We start from the raw sequence: 15,203 nt of genomic DNA on the forward strand, positions 1-15,203 counted from the left end.
ACCGTAGTTTGTGTGCTCCTGCGTGCTTCTAGTGCTACTCTTTGACCACTAGATGGCTCTACAGTCGACACACCGGTTCTTTAAATATGTAACATTTTGACAACGTTAATTTTGGATTCAACTTCTTTTGTCACGTGTAAAATTGATGATTGATCCTCTGACCAAGTATTTTTGTCTTGCAGCTGGGACGAGAGCAGCTCCATCAGCAGCGGCCTGAGTGACGGTTCTGACAATCTGAGCTCTGAGGAGTTCATCACAAGCCCCACCCTCAACTCGCTTCCTTCCACTCCCATTGGCTCCCGCAGAAACTCAGCCATTGTGGTAAGCGCGGCATGCTCACATTCTAACACACCCACGCACACGCACCCCATCCCTGTGTTGGTATTGATTAACTACGGTGTTAATCCATTAAAGTGCTGATTAATGCTTTTTGCACTTGGCACATGTACTTACTGGACTTAAGCAGCAGCAGGTATCAGAGCTCAGACACAAAGCCTCATTAAGTATTCTGTGCACACACGCATGTGCGCTGATAATGTGTAACACATCAATTTTGGTGGGTTTTGAACTTCCATTTGCCGGTATATGATTTGCACCACTATTTTATGAAATGATGTTAGCGCCTCTGACGCTTGGTGTGATGCGTTTAGTCCATTTTAGTGTGATTTAATACATTGCAATGTAATACCAAAAGGCAATATGAAGTCATGCTCAGTTTGAATTGGCAAAGTCAGCATGTATCAATTTATGTATCAATTTAACACTATTTCATTCAAAATATGTGCTTTTGGTTTCTAATATTTCTAATATTTGGTATCCTAACACATTTTCACTGAGATGCTGTTTAGTTGCACACTATAAAAAGGCCCGTCACTGAAGTCTGCTTTGGTGTTAAGAAGCTGCAGTCGAGATGTGATGGGACTTCATCCATCTGTCACGATACGCTAATGCATTTACCGTTGTCTGATGTAGGTTACACCTCCACAGTGTGCTTATTGTGAGAGCTGTAGCGGGATTTTAGAGGGGGCTAGATTGAAGCACAGGAGAAGAGGAATCGGCGTAACCATGGCAACTGTGCTGCAGGGATGCTGAGAGTGCGGCTCTTTTGTCTTGTCCTGTACGTGAAGGACGGGTCTCGGACTCACACACGTGCACGGGGCCATCTGCAGTCCAGCATCCGGGCCAGTGAGCCAGAAGAACCGACAGGGCGTCTCCCTCCATGCCTTATTGCAGGAGTCATGGAAACCATGACCACCCTATGGCATCACTACCATGGCAACCGAGCATCATCATGTGCCCCATATTGACTGATCGACACACAACTACCTGCATTCTCAGCTGATACTGTCTTTGTTTTGTGCCTGTAAAATGTTGTTAAATGAACAAACATTCCTCATGCTCGACAGGATAGAGTGAAAGAAAAGAAAGAATTTGAGGAAAGTGGGACAAAGGGTGGAGGGAAACGAGTTCAAGGAAATTATCAAAAGATAAAAGTGGAGCTCTATTGTCAGAAAAGGTGGATTTACTTATCTCTACATTAAGATATGGGTGTGCGTTCATTCTATTGTCTTTTAATGAAAAGAATCCACACCTAGAGCGGCCGGGTACAACTGCTTGCATAAACGTACATGTACGCACACAAAAAAACCTACAAACACTCTGTCAGATGTAAAGTATGTGTGAATGTGAGCACTCATTGTACAGTGCACATATCTGCCCTTGGATGAGCTCTCAACATACACCATCAAACCTTTCCTTCCTGTTGAACCTTCCTGTTATCGTTTTAACGGTAATAGGTCGCTTGCACATCGTAATGCATCATGGGAGTTTTTCCTTCGGGCGCCATATTGGGTGTCCTCCGGTTCACAAGGTACACTCGCGAGTTACACGGTAGAGCTTATCAACCTGATGTAATTTTCGCAGTATTTTCACGATTTACCGGAAGATCAAAAACAACGATACAAGCAGAAGGTGTCTCTGTGTGGCGGGATTGATCCTAATTACGTCCTGACCAAGGGTGATTTTTTTTTTGACGGAGAAAGCTTGCTGGCCAAATGTGACATCTCTGGACATCTTTCCCTACCTCGTGTTGACAACATGCTCCATAACACGCCAACAAATCCCTGGAGGCTTACAATTATTTTGTAAGCGGGTGGATACAGAGTGTAAACTTTAACATCGCATCAGAAGAAACGGTTGCTGTTGCACGTAAGTAAACCACATGGTGTTGGTAATTCTGCACACAAAAATGTTGATTTGTTCTCAGGCTTCCTGTTATCATTGTGTTTACATGCACAGCTGGCTTTACCTGATGTGGTTTTTCTAATAATTTTATAACAGGCAAATATGGCAGAGCGTATAAGAATAAAAAGTAACTGCACAGCCTCCCCGTGGCTTAATTAAATTTAATGCTACCCTTTCACTAGTTACATGTTACTTAATCAACTTATTCTAAATGGTTAAGGTTAACCACTCTCAGAGGACGTATTTTTAGTTTCAGTTTCCAGTACAATAAAACGTGTTCATGGTAACTACTGAGCATACTGACAGCTTTTCTTATGATCTCACGGTTAAGGAGGCTGTCACAACACCCAATTTCTGTCTGGTGCCAGATGGCAACAATTCCCATCACTTGTCACGACAACACCAATAGTATTACCAGGTATGTATGGCTTTACTTTTTGTAGTTTCTTATTTAATTCTATGTCTCATATTTTCATTACAATGTTTGTAATATTTTCAGATTCAGGCACAGATGAGTTTAACTGGACGGACTTCTGCGACTTTGTGGTGTGGACAAAGTGTGATTGAGCGAGTCCACCCAGATCGCTCGTTTTGGCCAGTTGGAAAAGCCAGAGTTTTTTTTCCCCAAAATCCCCTCCTTACCTGAACTGCTCGGGAGAGCATTTACTAGATCAGCAGTGGACTTCCAGTGTTCCTGCTCAGCCGCTGTCACCTACCACTTGCTCATGTACTTCAAAGATGCGGAATAAAGTAGTTTTTTGTGCTGCAGCAGATTGTAAAATCAAATATCACCCTAAGTGTGCCAATCTAGACTGCCAAAAGGACAGTGGTTTTGTGACAAGTGTGAAACAAGGATTATTGGGAAAACTGTAACACAGTACTGGTACTTGTCTTACATTAAACAAATTTAAAAGAGAGCAACTTTTTCCTCTGTACATAGCATAATGAAAGTCATTGCGTACCCCATCAACATTACATCATACCATCATCTCAGGATGGTAGGCACCTGTGCTAAAATAAACTACATTAATTAACAGTTCAATTTTTAACCCTGAAATTACTACATCTAATCATTATTCACTTCATTTTTTGTGCTTTTAGAAATAATAGAGATTTATGCCATTACTTTAAGAGGGACCATATTGCACATTGAGTCAAATCCTGTCATTTGTATCATGTATAGCTTTGTAAACAAACCCAACAATAGAATTTGTATAAACGCTGCCTTTATTAGCGCCAAACAAACAGTCGCATGTTGTCCTCCTCCAATGCTTTGATGCTCGCCTTCGTTTCCATCATGTCATTGGCAATCAAGTCGGTGTGGCATGAGATCCCTAAAGAAAAAAATAAATAAAAAAAATCACAAAAAAAAACGGTACCAGTAATAGGTTTAATATAGTAAAGTAGTATAGTTTTTTTGTCAGTGTAAAAGAAATGTACACATTTTGTTGCATTTTTTAATGTATGAACATTGCTACAGGCAAATACTTATTTCTATAAACACTTCCAAATGTCTCTAAAATATAAGGTGCGTGTACACACACAAACAAACACATACATTCACTCATGCATACAATATATCATGTAATGAATTCTGAGTGGCATACCAGAGTCAATGATGTCAGCAGTACTTGAGGGTACAGGTTAGTGGAGCCATCTGGCTGCATAACTGCAACAATCTCTGCCACTTCGAGTCGTCTTTTCTTTGCTTGTCTCTCCTGTGCACGTTCATATCTTGGCACCGACTGGGCTGAGACATAGATGTTGTAACTTGGGACCCAACTTTAATGTTGGAGCCCAGTCGGGATGATTGGACAGAAAAACGGGCGCAGGGCGACCTGTTAAAATAAACAAATATATAAACAAATAAAATATGGAAAGACTGGTTATTTTACCGCAGTAGGGTGGCCGTGAATAAGTTCTTTAGCATGATGTGTAGGCTACCGGGGCTCTGTTTTCTTGCATCACCCCCGGGGGTCTGTTTTCTTGCATCAGCCCCTTCTGTCTCTTTTTTTTTTCCAAGTTTACATTTTGCCACCAAAAAACATGTTATCGGCATTAAAAGCCCAAGACTAATCAATCCAATTTCAGCAGTAAACACTTTGCACTGGCACTACTTGGGTGAAAATGTTCGATGTTAGCTTTCGGCTAACGTCCGCTAGCCAGCTTGTACTACCGAACTTGCTTGCTCATGAATCCAAAACATAAGCAACTTGCCCATATATGGGCGGTCGAAACGTTATTAATCCTCATGCATTAAATAAAGGTAAACAAGCTTACCGCTCACAAAGTGATCGCTGCACACACGAGCCCAAAGTAACGACTTCCCTCCGGAGTCCGCACTCCTCTGTCTCCAGGCCCTGGTTCCTAATTATTTTCGGAATTCGGAAAAAAGACCGACCATTTTCCCCCTTGGCTTTGTTCGAACAGCCAACGATGCAGCAACAATGTACCATTTTAAACGCAGAAAACAAACGTGATAGATACGTGTTAGACCGAATCGCTACGTAAATGGAGGCCACCCAGCATGGCGACTACAAGAAATCCGAGGCGGAAGTGACGACATGTGCAAGCGACCTATTGCCGCCCGACTTGTTCAACCAGAAGTCGGACGCGTCGGTTGTGACACCTGCTGCCTGGGAGCTTTATGCTGCCTGAGGCTGTTTTCAGTTGGACTCTCTGGGGTGCGTGGAGCAAATTTGTGACTTTGCTGCAGTATCAATTTCTACCCGGACTGTTTCAGACATACAGTGGCTATAAAAAGTCTACACACCCCTGTTTGAATTTATTTGTGACATTAAAAAAAATAGATTTTGTTATAGTCCAATGAAAGTAACTTGGTGTCATCATCTAGGAATGAAAAAAAATCCATCAATTGTAATCTGTCAACGTTTTTTTTTTTTTTTTATCAAGTTGCTGTGAAATCCCTGAAGCTGTGAAAATTGATGAGCAGATAACCATTATGTCATTAAAGTTAGCCACGGCACACTTAAACTGCGGAGTTTCCGTCATAAACGGAGTAATAAGAAGTTCTAGTGTATATACAATATTGCATTCATTACAGCAGTATTTTCCAACCGTTTTAAATGTAAAAAATCTATATATGGCGCACCACCAAACAAAAATCCTGAAATAAGGACGATCTCATCTCAATTTACTCATAAATTGATTTTCTTAGTGTGAAATTTGGCCTTGTTTAATCAAGCATAAATCTGATAGACTGCACTAGGCTGGCAACCAGTTCAGGGCGTATCCCGCCTACTGCCCAAAGCCAGCTCGGATAGGCTCCAGCACCCCGCGACCCTTGTGAGGAGCAAGCGGTTAAGAAAATGGATGGATGGATAAATGTGGTAGACTCACACAACGTTATGACATTATTGTGTTGTATGAATGGCAGCATGTACGTTAGATCCACAAAACTGTAAAAATTGTTTGAATGTTTGTTAATCCATTCTACGTCTTTGTAGATGCGCACAGATGCTGAGAAAAGATGTCTGGTGGAAAGTGGACTGTCTTGGGACAGCGACAATTCCAAACCCAGCCGGAAGAGTTTGGGCAGCGGCACGTACGATACAGGAAGCCTTAAGTCCGAGTCGGACAATAAATGGAAGAAGCCGAGGATGCCGGTGGACGGTCACGAAGGAGGAAAGGGTGAACTGAGGAAACCTCAGACGCTGGGTCACGGGAATGCGTTGAAGAAGGGAAGAAACCCGCCGGTGGCAGTCACCTCCCCCATCACGCACACACCTCCGAGTGGGCTGAAAGTGGCAGGTGAGCTCGCAATTGCACTCGGCGAGGTGCTCGTCTTTGAATGCTTTTCTAAGCTGATATATAACCAGCACACTGACACATTTCTCTAGCTTTAGTATTCTCATTCTGCCAGTCGCACACCCACACGTAGTGATAGACACACTCGCTGTCTTTGTCCACACATCCACCCGCAGCTGCAGCCCACCCTCTGGGTCTTTAAAGAGGGGTTGCCATGTATCAAACGCCCATTGCCACCCACTCCCTTCCTGCCAGCCAACCACACATACACACACACAACACTGAAAAACTGTTGTTTTTTTTTATTCTTCCCTTTTCCTATCCTTTTATATCTCAGCTTGCTGTTGAACAATTCCTAAATAAAGCAGTGCATATGTGTGCATTTGCACGGAACGTTTGTGATTACGCCAACCTTAACCCGTGGGTCACTTTTTTTTTTTTTAACTATACTTGTGGTATTTGAGCTCAAAATGGGCTCTGCTCTTGAAGTTTAATAACTAAGCCAATTATGAATATAATTTAACTTTCAACAACTGGAAATCCATCCATATGGCAATAAAAGCAGTACACGTCAAATATATTAATCTCAAAATGGGACAACTACCACCCAGATTAAGTGTTCCATCACATTATACTGTCAAGATGAACACACTCATTTGCACAAAAGTCATACAATGGTGGGGATTGTACAGCTCCTTTTTAAGAACGTCATCTGTGTGCTTTTTATGTGACGGTGCATTCGTGCACACGCCACACACACAATCAAATAATAGAATATTAGCCATGGTGTCCTGTGCCAATCTGACAGTGCAGGTCTATCCTGTAATTAAATGACCAAGAACAGAATTGATTATCTGCAGAGTCTGTACCACTTTATTATGTACAGGATGTACACGGAAGGCCCAATACAGTCCTTGTGAATAATTTTGTCTGTTAAATTCAGATTTTACATATGGATTAATGCCTGTGTCATTATTAAAATAAAATGAAAAAAAAAATGCGGTAAAGTTCTGGATGATTTTGTGCAGTTGATTGCAGGGCACTATTTGGCTGCCTGGACTTGATGATTTAATAACATTCTTTTCTCTTCAGCTATTTTCTTTCCAAAGTCAATCAGGAACATTTAATTACCGTAAATGCCCACCCTGGTAAATAGAGTGCTTCAACTCAACTCAGCTTTATTTATAAAGCACTTTAAAACAAGCATTGCTGGATACAAAATACTGTACATGAAACAGACATCGGTCATGCATTAAAGAATAACAAGAACAAAACATACATTTTAAGTGAGTATACAAGTATTTTTTGTAAACAAGTGAATAAAGTTTACATCAGTAAATTAATAACAAGAAGTTGGTGAGTGAATAAATAAATAAATAAATAAATAGAACAAACATCAGGTTCATAACACAAAATACAGCACACACGACAAAACACCAAAAACAATGTTAAGACTCATGGTGCGCCAAAAGCCAAAGAATACAGATGGGTTTTAAGATGGGTTTTAAAAGCAGATAGAGAGGGGAGATTGCCTAATATTTTGTAGAAGGTCGTTCCAAAGGGACGGACCAGCAACTGCAAAGGCTCGATCACCTCTAAGCCGCATTTGTGAAAGAGGATACATTCCCTCATTAGTCGTCATCGTGTCAAGATGTCCAATGAGTTAGTTTTTGCAAACTAATAATAAACCGCAAACAATAAACTGACTGGCATATGACGGTAAAATAAAATAACCACCTCTTATAATCACAACCTTACTTGGTATTCCACTAAATAGTGGGTGTCAGGAACTGTCCGTTTCAAGAAAGTGATTATCTTTTGTCACTCAAACACTAAATATATCAACTGATCGTGGCCAAGGACCAAGCTGCTTGTTAAGTAGACATAGGACACTATGGGGTATATTCACTAAGAATGCGCTGCGTCCGGTACTAGCGCAAAATATTGCACCACAACTGCACCCGCAGTCTCCGCCCAGTTACCCACCTGTTCACTAATCATATACCGGCGCAAACACGCCCACAAAACTGACATCTTGGCGCAAATTTTCACCTGATTTACCACATATGGCAATGGATTTGCGCCAAGAACATGGTTATTATAATAATAGTTGCGAGAAAGATGACATTATCAGAAATCAAGATTGGACCGAGAGTACGCGTTTATAGCACCATTAAGCTGTACAGAGCAAAGAGGACGAAAACGACGTCATTCATTCATAAAGGTCATTCATAGGTTGGCGTGGGCGTACAGTATGCATCTGGCACGTAAAAATGATGGTAAAATGCCGCCCCGCCATTGCCAATCAGCCCGGGTTATGTCATGTGTCCTAAACCAACTTAGAAAAATGTCCCCCTCCCTCCTCTCTCTCTCTCTCTTTCTCTCCTCTCTGTGTGTTCAGCCAGAGAGGGACATGCACCATGCGTCTCCACACCATGCACAACTGTCATGATCATGGTGCGGCAGGTACATGATTTCCATAAACGTTATTTGCGTCACGCAAACTCCGTGTGGCTATCTGCGCTGGCGTTAGTGAATTAGATGCTGCATATCAATGAGTCTCATTTGAATTGGGGTGGGCATATTTTGCGTCAAATGCATGCAAATTACCTAACTTACATACACGCAAATAACACCGCGCACCGTGGTGCAATCTGGTTGGCAGGGCACTTAGTGACAGATTTCCCCATCTGCGCGAGTTTAGTGAATTAGGCACTCCAAGATTGCTCAATTTTTACCGGTTAGCACGGTGCAAAGGCGACGCAAACCTTTAGTGAATATTTTTATGTATTATTATTATTATTATTATTTTATTTTATTATTTTAATTTTATTTTTTTATTTTTATTTTTTTTGTCTCACATGCTAGCTTTATGAAGTTGTGCGCACACGGCCACAGCTGGTGCCAATAAAAAAAGTCATTGTTTATGTCCAGATTGATATGTATACCCTAATTCTGTCAGTAAACGTCATCCTCACTGCAAGTGCAACCTTGTGGTCGTCCAATAGATTAACTTTATGACTTCACAGTACATGTAGCCAATTTTTACATTCATAGAAGAAGTGAAAAACGTGATGCATCATATTTCTCTAAGCGCCATTAACTGGGAAATGTGAGTGTGGCCCAGTGTATGTGTGTTTTGTGGGTTTAAAAATACCCTTAAGTGACTCCAGATGGCCCACGGCTGCACGCCGGTGGGTCTCATTCGACAGCAGTTCTTTGAGTGTGTTAATGTCGTGTATATAAACCTCGATAACAACTCTCACTGGATGCAAATTGAAAGCAGGAGCATTGTGAGCTTTCACTGGTGAGGCCAACGCTCGCAAGCTTGCATTTTTCTCATTAAAAGTATTTTTCACATCATAACTTCCATGTTCGTCTGACTAATTTGCCAATAGGGACACACGTGGGGCTGAATCATGCACCGGTACCTTTTCTGCAAAATTTCTTGTCATCAACAAAGGAGAAGTTTTGTTTGACAGCGTTCCATGAACGTTAGCGGCCGCAGACACGCTTTGCTAATGTGAACAGCAGTTTTCCACAGCCAGATCACCGCAGCTGTAACACACACACATTACTGGAAAGAGAAGCCTTTTTTTCTTTTTAGTTGATCAGAATGGAAAAGAAGCGTAAGTGTATGATAAGCGTGCATGCGAAGCTGAAGCTGGCTGTGAGTCAGGTCTTTGGGATGTCTGTCGGCTCAGGCAGGGTTTTGGTTTCATCAGCAGGCAGACTTGTAGGTGTTCAGATAAGATATCCTAATATGGACTCATTTGTCTTTCTTTTTTTCCTTCTCTAGGTACAGTGAAGACAGATGGAAAGCCATCCGACAAATCTCGATTAGCGGTGAAAAACTCCAGTCTTCAGCGCTCTTCTTCCGATGCCGGGAAAGATCAGCGCAATGGGACCGGATCTTGCGATCAGCGTAAACCTCCATCGGGTCTTGCCAGGCCATCAACCGGAGGGAACTTTGGTTTCAAAAAGCCCATTCCAAATAATAGCGGTTCACCTGCTGTGAGTTCAGGTGGCAACATTCCCAAGACATCTGGTATTCCAGTCAAACCAGCAGCAGGTGGACGGAAGACAAGTCTGGATGTCTCCAACTCTGACCAGAGTGGCTTTTTGTCTCCAAATGCTAGGACGTCCCTCCAGTACCGCTCTTTGCCCCGCCCAGCCAAGACAAGTACCTTGACTCTAACCCGACCCAGTTCGGCGCGTCCGGTGAGCAGCACCGTGGACGCGGGCTCCGGGCTGACCAAACCATCCGGCACGACCCTCCAGGGCCCGAGGCTCAAAGAGCAGGCCGGACTCGGTCCTGGACTGAGCAAAACGGGCACTCGGGGGATCCCGGGTCCTGTCAATCAAACCGACAGAGAGAAGGAGAAGGAGCGAGCCAAAGCTAAAGCGGTCGTGTCGGACTCGGAGTGCGGAGGTGGCTCGCTGAAAGGCAGTCGAGCGCAGACTGCGTCCGAGAGCGGAGGGAGGCTGCATGGGCTCCGACCTCCCAGTAGCAAGGGCACAGATCTCCCATCTTCAAACACACACAGGTGCTTAACATGTTTTATAATCCTAACCAGGGATTCCCAAGAGATCATCAGGGTCTGAAAGTTATTGTTTATTTGCAACATATACCGTATGTGACACATAGGGTTGCAAAATTCCAGAATTTAACTGGAATTAACGGGAATAAAAACATTGACAAAATTGAATATTGTTGGGGAAAATATAATGCAGTATAATCTTGTCTAATACCACCAGATTTAATGCAAGTACTCTCCTCAATCACATGTACACAGCACTGCTTAGCGAATGTTTGCGAGGGTTCATTCAAGATCGCAAACATTCGCCAACAGTTTTAAAGGTTTTTCTTGTCACAAGGAAATTTGCAAGCATGTCCCTGCGACAAGAAAAACTGTGAGTGACCATTAAAACTGTTGGCGAACATCTGGTGAACGTATTTGCAACCTCAAACAAACCTTGGTGAAAAATCTTTATCCGCTACATTCGTAAACACTCACAAACATTCAGCGGGATCCGGGCTTAACATCTCAATGAGCCGCGAGTGATTGCACACAGCGAATGTTAGTTTTTCAGCAGGGTTCCTAAGGGATTGCAAAAGGTTGCAAACAGTTTTTCTTATAAAAGATTCTAAATATCTTTGTTTGTTTGTTTGTTTGTTTGTTTGTTTGTTTGTTTGTTTGTTTGTTTGGGAACATCTATGCAACATTTGCTCAAAATTTCTTTGCAACAAGAAAAACTGTTTGTGATAGTTAAAACTGTTTTGAATAGTAAAAAAAAATTCCCAGCTTAACATCCCATGGAAGGTTTCTGAGAATTTACATATTATATTTTCCGCCCCTTTACAACCCCACTGACAAGAGTTTACTTGTCTTTGTTATTCATACAAAAGAATATTAGCTTTGTGGTCAAATGAACTGTCTCGGATTTCACACTGAATAAGTAAATTTGTGAGTAAATTGAGACAATATCATTATTTTGGTGTATATATACCTTGCGTGACACTATTAGTTGGTGGTATGCTGAAGAATTTTCTGAAACTTTCTGAGAAGTATGACTATGCATTTGTTTGTTTATCTATAGGCTGTCTGGCTCACGCCTGACGAAACCTCCATCAGTTTCCCATCTGGACAAGCTGAACTCCAACAACCTGGAAGTCATCGGAGTTCAGGACTCCTTGCCTCCAAAGATTCCCCCTTACTCAAAGCTTCAGGAACTAGCTAGCTCCACAAGCCCCTGCCTTAGCCCCAGCCCCGCCCCTTTGCTCAACGTCAATTCTTCAGCCTGCTTCTCCAGCTCAGGGATCGGCTTGGGGCCTCGACAGGTTACTTCTCTCGGGGTGGAGGGGAGCAGCTCTCCCCTGCTCTACCCTCGCATGTCTGGTCTGCATCGCAGCATGGAGTCACTGCCTTTGCAGATGAGCGTGGCTTCAGAGCTACAACAGAGGGGGCGGGAGAAGTTGGTGAGAGGTTACAACTCGAGTGAGTGCAGAGACAAAGATCGACATGAAGACAGAGGCCCTCCCGCTAGTTGGAGCTCTGGAAGTAAAGTGTCCATGACAGAGACAGACAGGTGAGACTAAACAAATTGAAGGCAACCTGAAAGCCTCAAAATGACATCTTTGTAATGTAACACCATCTAGAGGTTAACTGTGGAACTGCATTATCTTCATGGTGTCCTAATCATTCACTATAATAGTATACAGTGAGTCCTCGAGTTAAGGCGCATTCGACACCAACTTTACAACGGTGAGCCCGGGCCACCATTTTGGCCCTGTCCGCCATTTTGGCTCTTCATTCCCCATGTAGCACGCAGTGTTTTCCCCTCGTCCGCTATTTAGCCCTTAGCTCGTGCTAGCGCTTGTGCGCTTGTGGGAGTATCTTTGGCTCTTTTTTTCACGTCATGACCCCAAAGAAGAAAGCTGCGTCGTCTATTAATGTTCGTTCAGCCAAAAGAAAAGCAATTACCATGGAAATGAAGCTAGACATCATAAAAATATCACAGAAGGGACACCGACGATCGGCAAACACTTTGGCTTCAGTCGGACAGTTGTACAGCGCTCTTATTTTTTCTTTTTTAATGTATTTTATATTTCTTATGCAAACTATTTTTATGTAAATATTGACTGTAATGGGGAAATTCGACTTAAATCAAAATTCATGTTACATCGCTAGCAGAGGACTCCCTGTATTAAATGAGGATGTGTGCAGGCTTCCCATTAAAGGGATTAGTAATACCTTTTGTTGAAAATTGTTGTTCAAGGTTAACAAAGTACCTCTTCTGGACTGCCTGCCTGGTTAAATAATGTCATTGTTTGATCCCCACAGTTCTCAGAGGGACAGAAACACTCTGCCAAAGAAAGGTTTAAGGTAAGCTAAAACACACATCCATGTGAGCTGTTTGTAAAAGGACCACAAATGGTTGTGAAGTAATTAGCGCTGCCTATGTCCTCCCTCTGTGTAGTTTCAGCAGTGCCTCCCATGTTGAGTATGATGGAAAGGAGAAAGGAGAGAGGAGACACTCTCATACTATTCTGAGCATGTCCGACTCTCTCACGCTTCCAATGCTGTCCTCCTCGCCCACGTCCTTGACTCGCTCCTCCGTTAACAGTACAGGTTTGCCAAGTCATTTTCATTTAGACGTGTGTATATTTACATCAATTCAGTTTGCACAATCCTCTATGAAAAAAAAATTGCCTTCATAATGATAGAAATGCTCAGTTTTGATTGAAATTGTCAGAATGGTAATTGAAAAGTACAGTCCATACAAACATTGGCATGATTGCCGTGGGACGTGACCATCCCCCTACTTGCACATTACCAGTGCCAAGCCCGCTTGGTGGCCCTCCAAGGATGACTCGATCCAACAGCATCCCAACACAAGACGTGTCCACTGAGCTCTACGGGGCGTCTCCGCTTGGAAGCACGCTATCGTTGGCGGAACGCCCGCGCAGTTTAGGAATGGTTCGTTCTGGATCCTTCAGAGACAAAGATTTGAATGACGAAGGTAAGACGACAGAACGATGTCTTTATATACACCACTCAGAAACATATTAGGGACATTCGGCTTTTGGGTGAAATCAGGACCAACCTAAAATGCATGATCACCTTTAACTCATTCCCTCCCAGCCAATTTGACTGTAGCAACCCCCCTTTGCTCCCAAATCTTTTACTGGATTTGGACTGATTTTGCAAGGTCCACAGAATATTGTGTTCTATTGCTATAAAACCATAGAACCTACCAAAAGAACATTTAGAGTCTCTTCTTTCACCAGGAAAAAAAAGGGCATTTGTATCTGTTTCCGTTTTGCAGCAATTAGTATTAGTATATAGCTAAGTTTCAGCATTATTCATATTTCTGGTGAAAACAATGGCAAAAAGAGTTGTTGTTGCAACATGGCCCTGGCTGATCTCTTATACTTTGCTGCCACCTGCTGGCCGATTTTGCAATAACTACTATTGCTTTAAGCAACCGGTTCATGTCTACAGCTGTATCAAGGCCTTCTGTATGCTCAAGCATTAAAAAAAAAAACAACAACATTAAAATGTATAAATACATTTATGGGAGTGAAGGAAAAACTATTAAAAACCATATAAATACGTTTTTGGGTTTGAGTGAGTTAAAAATGAACTTACTTTCACCTTTTCTAAAATTCCAAATATCCAAATCGCCGCTGCCTGTGAAGTAGAGGTGTGCAAAATTTCCGATTCTTAGATTATTCACGATTCGGCCGTGGAACAATCGAGAACGATTCACAAACGTCCAAATTCCGATTATATAAATATGCCAAGGGAAGCGAAACGAGCGAAAAGTACGCGGAACTGAAACGCAGTAGCGCGCGCGGTCTTCGGGACGCTTTTTGGGACGGACCGAGAGTACACATCCACAACTCACGCCTCGAGATTCAAAACAACAACAAGCATGGCTGAGCTGACCAACCCACCTCTTCGTGAGATCAGACCTGCTCCGAAAAGGCAAACAACTTCAGGCGGAAGTATCAGCTTGCTGGCTGCAGTGCGTCGGTTAGCGTTCTACAGGGCGCCGCGCAGTGATGCGAACGAACGAACAGAAAAGTAGTGGCTGGCGGTAATGGCGTCTGACTTTATTCAGAAAAGAGTATTGTGGTGGAAATGTATCACGCTTTTGAAAACAAATAGTTTTTAGAAGAAAAACGCTTTATTTCCGAGACCCCAGCCAGCTTGCTGGACTATTTTCCTCTCGTCCAACGCCGAACATGAACGCGTGTCACCGAACGCTGTCAGAAAGAAGTCAGTGCTGATCGCACACACGGGAGGTGAGGATCAAATTGAGATTCATGTTAAAAAAGCCGAACGATCCCATTAATGTTTACACGTTCATGTTTACACAAGTTAAAAAGCAGAAAAGCACTTGAGGGTTTTTTTTTTTTTTGTACCTCTGAGAAACTTTAATGTTTACATGTTCATCTTTACACAACTTAAAAAGCAGGAAAGCACTTTTTTTTTTTTTTTTTAGGCATTTGTATTGAAGTAGTAGTTCACATTGTCTTTCATTTATACCTCAATGCACTTTTGAGTGGATAAAAATAATATATTTTTGCTCAATGCTATGTTTTATTCTGTTGAAGACTGAATATACTTAAAAGCTGTTGTTACAGAATGAGGACTTGAGTATTTTATTTACTGTTTTGAACT

The 15,203-nt window shown here is 42.4% G+C and overlaps 1 protein-coding gene and 1 long non-coding RNA gene across 5 annotated transcripts in view; one reads left to right on the forward strand and one right to left on the reverse strand.

Annotated features, from left to right (window-relative positions):
- Positions 1-15,203, forward strand: part of nav1a (neuron navigator 1a) — a 95,349-nt gene that overhangs the window by 68,044 nt on the left and 12,102 nt on the right. For 3 of the 4 annotated variants that reach the window (XM_077513588.1, XM_077513589.1, XM_077513590.1), the window contains exons 8-14: positions 183-321; positions 5,712-6,015; positions 9,812-10,559; positions 11,614-12,102; positions 12,858-12,899; positions 12,994-13,145; positions 13,354-13,536. In XM_077513588.1, the coding sequence (XP_077369714.1) occupies positions 183-321; positions 5,712-6,015; positions 9,812-10,559; positions 11,614-12,102; positions 12,858-12,899; positions 12,994-13,145; positions 13,354-13,536 (2,057 nt within the window). The remainder of the gene's footprint in view (positions 1-182; positions 322-5,711; positions 6,016-9,811; positions 10,560-11,613; positions 12,103-12,857; positions 12,900-12,993; positions 13,146-13,353; positions 13,537-15,203) is intronic. The other variant, XM_077513591.1, reaches the window with a different exon arrangement.
- LOC144014078 (uncharacterized) lies at positions 1,805-4,823 on the reverse strand. Its single transcript, XR_013282394.1, has 3 exons — positions 4,525-4,823; positions 3,852-4,082; positions 1,805-3,578 (listed from the first exon to the last, which is right to left on the reverse strand). It is a non-coding gene; the product is annotated as an uncharacterized LOC144014078 (long non-coding RNA).

Source organism: Festucalex cinctus, chromosome 2 (genome assembly GCF_051991245.1).
Source record: "Festucalex cinctus isolate MCC-2025b chromosome 2, RoL_Fcin_1.0, whole genome shotgun sequence".
NCBI lineage: Eukaryota > Metazoa > Chordata > Actinopteri > Syngnathiformes > Syngnathidae > Festucalex > Festucalex cinctus.